This window comes from Conger conger, chromosome 3, assembly GCF_963514075.1.
Source record: "Conger conger chromosome 3, fConCon1.1, whole genome shotgun sequence".
NCBI lineage: Eukaryota > Metazoa > Chordata > Actinopteri > Anguilliformes > Congridae > Conger > Conger conger.
In genome coordinates this window covers 52,991,090-52,999,776 of record NC_083762.1, presented here as the reverse complement: position 1 = coordinate 52,999,776, position 8,687 = coordinate 52,991,090, and the positions used below count along the sequence as shown (strand labels likewise).

The 8,687-nt window shown below is 39.7% G+C and overlaps 1 protein-coding gene across 1 annotated transcript; it reads left to right on the top strand.

Moving 5' to 3' along the window:
* Positions 1 to 223: 223 nt before the first annotated feature.
* Positions 224 to 8,623, top strand: rp2 (RP2 activator of ARL3 GTPase). The gene is made up of 5 exons (XM_061234592.1): positions 224 to 514; positions 2,328 to 2,996; positions 7,096 to 7,210; positions 7,531 to 7,616; positions 7,818 to 8,623. Exons 1-5 carry the CDS (start codon positions 383 to 385, stop codon positions 7,899 to 7,901), a joined length of 1,086 nt encoding a protein of 361 aa, XP_061090576.1. The 5' UTR covers positions 224 to 382; the 3' UTR covers positions 7,902 to 8,623.
* The last annotated feature ends 64 nt before the right edge of the window (positions 8,624 to 8,687 follow it).

The window sequence follows — 8,687 nt, the reverse complement described above, 5'->3', positions numbered from 1 at the left end:
TACATTAAAAATAGAATGAAAAATAAATGTATGACCGTTGCATTTGCGTTCATCTTGTGCGCAATTTAGTGCATTACGATAACCCTGGAGTCAGGCATATTTGCTTCGTCTTTGTACCTATTATTATACTTGTACTTACACTTATTTATCCAGCTAGCTGATTCGCTGTTCCCAAGTAACGAATTGCTAAGTATTGATTGGCTGCCTCAATTGGCAAGGAAACGGGAAGCGCACACACAGGTTGTGCGTGTCCCAGGCAGAAACAGAAAAATCTAAAGAGGGCGAAATAGAGAAACAAAATAGAAATCTACACCCCGAACTAGTTCATTGCAAGCGACTACCTGGTTTGGTAAAAGGTTGTATACATACAGTGGTCATAATCATGGGCTGCTTTTTCTCCAAGAAATCTAAAAGAAAATCCGGAAAAGAGCTGACATCGAATGGAGCAGAAAACACGACCAATAACAACGCCGAAGCGGAACCAAAGCAATACAGTTGGGACAAGCGAGAGAAGGCAAGTTGGCTATAGTCGGAGACAGAAATTGTAGGTTGAACGTTAGTTTAGAGATCATAACTAGCTCTACCTACCTGTGTGGCTATTGTTTTAGCCACTTGACAGCGCTTGTCAAATGACAAGGTGATTAACGTGTTGGCAAGAGATCGCTAGCGAGCATAACTTAGCCATCACGAGTTGAAAGTGAGAAGCTAGTTATAACCATGCACCAAGAGAGCAAGCTAGCTACCTAGTTAGAGCTAGCCAAGTCGGTCAGTGCGCAGCCCTGTGGTATTACCTGTAAAAAAAGAAAGTTTTTGCTACGCCACTTCGTTAACTAAACATTAAACAACATCGTTTATTTGCATTGGACTTAGCTAGCATGAAACATATGTAGCTAACATTTGCTAGCTAAGTTAGCTTGTGGGACTGTAACGTTAAATTAATTAGCTCGTTCTACGTGAGGCGGTGGACTCGTGTAATGAAGGGTCCTACTGGCCTTCGTCATTATTATTATTATGGGCGTCTTCAGCGTTAGATTACATGGACAATATTAAACAGATGCATGTGTATGTCTTTCCACACCCAAATAAATATACATCATGTCGCAACCGGGTCTTTGTAAATAACTGTTACTCAACTCAATACTGAATTCAGTCTGGGTTCCGTAGTGTTCAGATGAATCTTGTTCCACAGTTCACGCAGTGCTGGATGACCGGGCTACGTAAATAATTTCATGCCAAAAATAATAGGTTGACGGTCATAGTCTTGACTCCAGTCGAGAGAATCGTTGCGGCCAAATGGGGAAATACCATGTTAACTGGTTATATATATATATATATATATATATATATACACACACACACACACACACACACACACACACACACACACACACCCACACCTTTATTTGACTAGGAAGTCACATTGAGATTAAAACCTTTTTTTCAAATGAGACCTAGCCAAAACAGGGTCAAATAGCAGCACGAAATTATAGTATGTGTCCATAGGGTTAAAAAACCTTGTTGGACCCTTTTACAAAGACTCTTCATTGAATTTTAAACCCTAAATCAATACTTGTACTTTAGGAACAGCCTTAATACATTTTTGAATAACTGTTTTATAACTTCACAGTCCAGACTCGACTGTATTTTTTCAGTCTACACACTCGTTTTACTACCAAACAAGGATCATATTTTTGTATTTTTTTGCTGTAATAGATGTGTGGCACATAACCTTTGTTATGGCGTCTGTCATAATAGCTGCATGCTTAAAAATCTTGGTACCCTGATGTCATCTAAAACACCAACCCAAAATCACCGTTGTTGGTTATGTATCCATGCATCCAGCTCTGTCACAAACCTTGGTGTTGTTGTCGACTCCCATACATCGACCCCTGTACATTTGATATACATTTTTTCAGTGTGCCTCTCCTAGTTTATTAACTACATGATACAGATTAGATACTGTCGTCCTGTGTTTTTATTTTACTACACTGATTTGCACTTCAATTCTTTTATCATTGCCTTCTGCAAAGCACTTTGAGATCATCTCTGTATATAATGAATAAAATGTATTATTATTATTATTATTATTATTATTATTATTATTATTATTATTATTATGGTGTACCACTTTTCTAAAAATACAAAAGAGCAATGTTTAATAGTAGGGTCACTTCATAAAAAAGTATTCAAATTTCATGCTGAAAAATCCTTTTCACTGCTGTTAAACCGAGGATAGGTTAGTTATTCACCCTAATTTGATGTTACTGTATTTTACTTAGACTGTTGGAAGGTTAATAAAATCAACCGTTCAATTTTCAATCCTTCAGGTTGATCCGAACGACTACACACTGAAAGGGGCCAAGGATGCCACGATAGGCCGCCTGCCCGGCAAGCTCAACGGCCAGCAGCTGGTCATCCAGGACTGTGAGAACTGTGACATCTACGTCTTCGACCATTCAGCCACCATCTCCATAGACGACTGCATCAACTGTCGAGTGGTCCTGGGGCCGGTCAAGGGCAGCGTGTTCATCCGCGACTGCAAGGACATCAAGTGCGTGGTTGCGTGCCAGCAGTTCCGCACCCGCGACTGCAAGAAGGCCGAGGTGTTCCTGTGCTGCTCCACGCAACCCATCATCGAGGCCTCCACGGGCATGAAGTTCGGCTGCTACCAGTACTACTACCCCGAGCTGGCCTTCCACTTCAAGGACGCCGGCCTGAGCATCTTCAACAACAACTGGAGCAACGTCCACGACTTCACGCCGGTCTCCGGCGAGACCAACTGGAGTCTGCTGCCCGAGGACGCCGTCGTTCCGGACTACGTGCCACCGCCGGACAGTGAGTCGGAGTTCAAGGGTGTCAGGGTGTCGACGGACGCCGGCCGCAGCATCGTGCCCCTGACCCGTGGCGGGAGACGCAAGGACTGCGACGAGTCCTGCCTGTTTGTGTTCTTCTCCGGGGACTACACCACCGCCAACGCCCGCAAACTCATCGACGAGGTGAGCGAATGGGGGGGGCGTCTAGGGTTTGGAAATGGATGGGTCCAATCTGAGAATGCCCTGACACTGGAGATTTGTATTCAAGTGTGGCATAATCATAGTGAATTAAATTTATAGAGTCCCCTTGTATATATGAATAATAATCACAATGAGTTTCATTTATAGACTCTATATATCCCTTTACTATGATGCTCATAGTAAATTTCATTATCATGGTGTCAGGACTTCCCATACTTATAAATAGGATCCCCAATTTTTACTGAGCAGTCAGAATGATTGAAATCTTGGTTTTAAATTATTTTGTCAGACTTCCCCATGCTATAAAAATGTAGTCTGATTCTTTACAACAAGAGGCTGTTGTTAAGAGACTCATGTTGGGGCACCTTAGAAATTTGGCTGAAGGGGGCGTGGAAACAAAGCTGCCATTATTTTTTACTGCAACACATGGTTTATTTGATCACATTTGATGTAGTGAGTGTTACTTCCAATGAACTCTGAGACTCAAATGAAGATTATTGCGTTCAGTAATACGATATTGATCTGTTTGCAACTGGACGGTTGGAGAGAGGACTGAGAATCATTTATGGCAGAGAAATTAAGTTGTGTCCTTTTTCCATTCACGCCCTCTCTGCACTGTAACACTTCCTGTGAGTTTCGTGCTGGTATTGACAGAAACCGAACCAAAATGGGGAACTGCAGGTTGATGATACAAGTGTTATGAATATGTGTATGGGGGCATTCACCTTCCTATCTCTTTCATGACCTCATTCAGCAACTGAAGACTACTTTTGTGTTTTATTTCAATTTCTTTAACAGCCATTCTGTGGACTGGTCTTATCTGGAGTGATTAACACTGCTTACATAAAAATAAAAAAAATAGAGTCATACAATAAATACAATTTAACACAGCTGGATATTGAGTGAAACAATTGAGGTCATGTACCTTGCTCAAGGGCCCAACAGCAGTGCCATGTCTGGAAATTGAACATTAGTTGTACAAAGAAAGAGTGTTTATATGCTGAAACCTCCTCTGTTGATTCAGGAGAACATAGATAAGCACACAATGGTGATGCTCTTCACTGGCGATGCTCTTTCAGGCCTGTACTGCAGCCTTCTGCTTCTGGAGCTATTTGCCTTCAGTCTGGTCTTCAGCAAGTGAAATACATGCTCGATTAGATTGAGGTCAGATGATTGACCTCAAGAACAGTCCACTTTCTGGCCTGGCTGTTTGTTTTGAATCATTGTTCAGCTGCATGATGAAGCATCACCAATCAGTTTTGACGCATTTGCTTAGATCCAATGTTTCTCTATACTTATAATTTTCAGCAGTGACATCATCAATGAACACAAGTGAGCCAATTCCAGGTGCAGGCATACATATTCAATAACACCTCCACCATTGTTTTGTGGTATGCTTTGGATCATGAGCTTTTCCTTTTTTCTCCACACATTCCTCTTTCCAGCACTCTGTCCATCACACTGTTTCAGAACTTATTTCAGATTTTTAAAATATGTTTTTCCAACTGTAACCTGGCCATTCTGTTCTTGAGGCTTGCCAGGGGTTTGCATCATGTGGTGAACCATCTGAGGTTATGCTGGTGTAGTCTTCTCTTGATGGTTGTCTTTGACACATCTACGCCTAGGCTACATCCTGGAGAGTGTTCTTGATCTGTCGAACAGTTATGAAGTGATTTTTTTTTTCACCATTCAAAGGATTCTTCAGTCATCCACAACATTGGTCTTCGTGACCGACCAGGTTGTTTGCCATTACTGTGCACCAATTGCATCTTAATAATGTACCAAAAGATTGATTTTGACACCTAATGTCTCTGATTGATTTTTCAGCCTAATGATGGCCTGCTTTTCTGCATTGACACTTCTTTGGTCCTTATGTTGAGAGGCAACAGACTCCAAATTCAGATGGCACTTTTAGAATATGCATGAACAAATGATTAAACGTTACTCCAAAAACTGTGTCACTCTCCAAAGACTGCACTGTACATTCATAGGTGCTCTGACATGCAGTCAACCCACTGTCTGAATTGCTCCTTCCCTGGGTGACCTCACAGTCAATCATGCAACGCTCTGAGGTCCTACCAGCCACGTTTATCATCATCACGGTGCAGTGCTGGCAATTTCAGATGCTTGTCCATCCAGCTCATTTTAAATGCTTCTTCACTGCCTATGCTAACCCCAGTTTGTGTAAGCTGCAGAGTTAAGGAGCTTTGCTGAGCCTCTTATTGGGGACCCCACTGAATTTGTCCCAGCTTAACACTACTGTGCTTACAGACAGTGCTACACCTACATATACACCTCCATAAGTACTATCTCCGGTTCAGGGAAAAATGTCAGGGAAAATGTCCCCCTTTCAGGAATTTAGTAAATTTCTATTGTTATGGCTTTGATACACACTTTGCTGATCAATAGCCGCTAATCAGGCACCTTGGTAAAGTTGGGATGCGCTAGGGATAGCAGATAGCATAGCGAAGTATACACAGTATTAGGTCATACCTTTAGGCTTGCAGGTAGTCGCGTTCACTTGGTCAGATCCAAATGAGGTGGGATATAATGATGGCAGGTACTTGCAGCAGAGCAAAGTATCAAAATAAAGAGCGTTGTGCACATGCAACTTAATAAAGGAAACAAAGTAAAGCTATGCTATTGAAGGCTATTTGATGTTGAAATAAGTGGTGTAGAATAAGGAGGTGTGTGTGTGACTGCTTGGTTGGAACAAAAGCCTGCAGCCATACCAGCCCTTTCTGGGAAATATTGAGATATTAATCATGCACAAATGAAGCACCATGACAAAAAAAATGTAATCTCTATGTTGTTGATGCTCTACCTATGCAATCAGGGGAGAGATGTGGCTTCGGTGAAACAGTGTCAGCAGCAATGTGTGTCTAATCAGAAAAGCATCACCACTTCCTTCGTCAAGACTCTTTCCTTCAGTATCATGCTTTCGGGTTGGCACAGCTATAACCCAGACGATTTCAGTCTTGTGTTAACACGCATGCATAACATGTGATTTATTTGTGTGGAACTTAAATTAAAAACTGCGAGTTCATCCAATTTACTTTGTGTTAATGTGGCTCATTTTGTTCTGGAATAACCTATGGCCAGTTAGCCACGGTTTAGAATAATATACTTTTCAAATATTGACTTGCTTGACCTAGGCTAACTAGTTATTACAACCATGGCTAGCTTCATCTTCTCTGGAGAGTCTAGACAATCCTCAGTTTGTGATTCAATTTGTGTGGTGTCATGAGATTCCCAAATTTCAGAATTTCTTTCTGAATGCTTCCAAAAATTACCTGGGAAATTCCCTCCCTTTGCAACCCTAGAACTATCACAGCTAGCTAATACAATGAACTGGCAAAGCATTCAGTTGGACATACACCATTTTCAGCCCCAAAAGGTTGCAGCTTTAACATGTTGGAGTGGATTGAAAACACTGAATTTGAACATTTTGGTGACCGCAGTTCTGCTGTATGCAGCTTATCAGGGAGGACAGATAATTACTTTCAAGTTTAATTATTTCCAAAACGGCAAAGCCTTCAGCCTTCAAATATCACATATTTATTCATTAAATAAAGTTTAATATAGGCTTTTTGGAACTGAATAAGATAACCTGGATGACAAAATATTTAGGTCTGCAATGAATCTTAACTTACCAATCTATTTTGAATAAATATCTGATCTGAAGATTGATTGGACGATTAATCGCAATAATTAAGATCATAATAATTTCCTCAATGCTACCATCAATGAATGAGCACTGCTGAACTCTTTGGGGAAATTGTCTCTTTCTTTGCCCAGTCTCTGTCTTTATTATTATGGAGTCGTGAACACTGGCCTCAGCTGAGGCTAGAGAGGCCTGCAGTTCTTTGGATGCTCTTCTGGGCTCATTTTTGACTTCCTGGGTGAGTTACTGCTGTGCCCTCGGAGAGATTTTGGCCGGCCGACCACTCATGGGGGAAAGTTAAAGTGGTTAAAGCAGATTGCATTGCCAGATGTTCCCCTATAAAATCCCATGCAGTATCAGAAATGTGTATTTTCCCTCTTTTTCATTCATTCATTCTTATTTTCACCTCCATTACAGGCCACGGGGAAAGGTTTTATTCTGATCCAAACCAAAGAGGTTGCAATGAGGCCTGAAGATGCTAACCGAGTATTTCAGGGCAGTGCCGAAGATTTTACAGAGCTGATAAGCAAAGGTATACATTTACATTTTTTTTTTTTTTTCCAATTACAGTTTACAGAGGGCAAGTACGATGACTGACTTTACTGGAAAAGGAAAAAGTGCTTTTTCTGTCCAAAAATACAAAATGTTTAGATTGAAAACAATGTTTGATTAATTATTAATCATTATTATTCCTCCAAACTAAATCACTGATAGAAATTTCAAGAAAAAAATATTAGTGCTGCGAATTGAACCGAGCATGCTTGCAGTTATTCTCCAATAGTTCCTTTGAATAATGTAAGTACTGTACAGTAGGCTCTAAGCTTTTCAGTTAAACATTGATCCTTGTTTCAGGTCCAGTTGTAGCTTTGGAGTTGAATGGAGATGGGGTGGTGGAGGCATGTCGTGCCATTGCCAATGAAGTATTCAGTGGAACAAAGGTAAGTGTTAAATTGGTAAATTCGGTTTTTTTTTTTTTAGTTTTAAAAAAGTGGCACATTCCACCATATTCCACATATATATTCTAATAATTTATGAGACGTAATATGATTATGTGTTTGGCATGACACCGGGCACTGAAGCTTGTATGACATTGTAATGTTTGATTAAGCATACTTTTGTTTTTTCCTTTACCTCTCTAGGTTTTTGTTTCGGAAAACAAAAACACCTCTGGGAGAGATGTGGACAATTTCTTCAATTTTGCAGACATGCAGATGGGACTGTGAAACTCTTTTTCTCTGGCAACAATATGCATTTATCACATTAACAGATGGCTAAAATGAATTATGTTTTGGCAGAAATTGGAACTGTTCATAAGACACACATGGGGAACAAGATGGTTGCATTTAAATAATGTGTACATGCCTTTCAATCTCAGTTTTGTACTTGTTGAATGTATTTTGGAACAATAATGTGTTTGTTCATGGTATCACTTGTAGATGTTCATTTATGTCTAAATACATACCTTAAAATTGTTTTTATAATGGCTACATAATATTCACAGAAATTATGTAGAGCACAAGTGAACATATAATTACAGATAATAGTTCTGTAAATCAATTTTAGAATCAACTTCATTCGGACTGCCAGGACAAAATTGAACTAGTTTTTTATTGTGTATATATATATTTTTACAGCATATTCTTTACCATTCCCAGCTATTTTTATGTTTTTATTGCACTGAAATATAGGCAAATTATATGCCTATATATATATAGATTAATGCTGGAATTTTATATTTAGAAAGTGTCATTTGTACACTTTTTATTTTGTAGAACTGATTGTCAAATGAACATTTTTAAATGGTTTTGATATTAAAATCTGTCTTAATTGTTCTGTAAAGTTATCTGGAAATGTAAATATAATGCATGTCTAGGCAATTTTTTCTTCATACAGCAGCCTGAATGTCAAATGTGTGTCTGTGAATTAAATCGTTTTGCTACTCCAATTTGGGTAGGCCGAGTTTTGTGACCATTTGACGCGTGGTGTTTCACTGGGAATCGAATTATGCC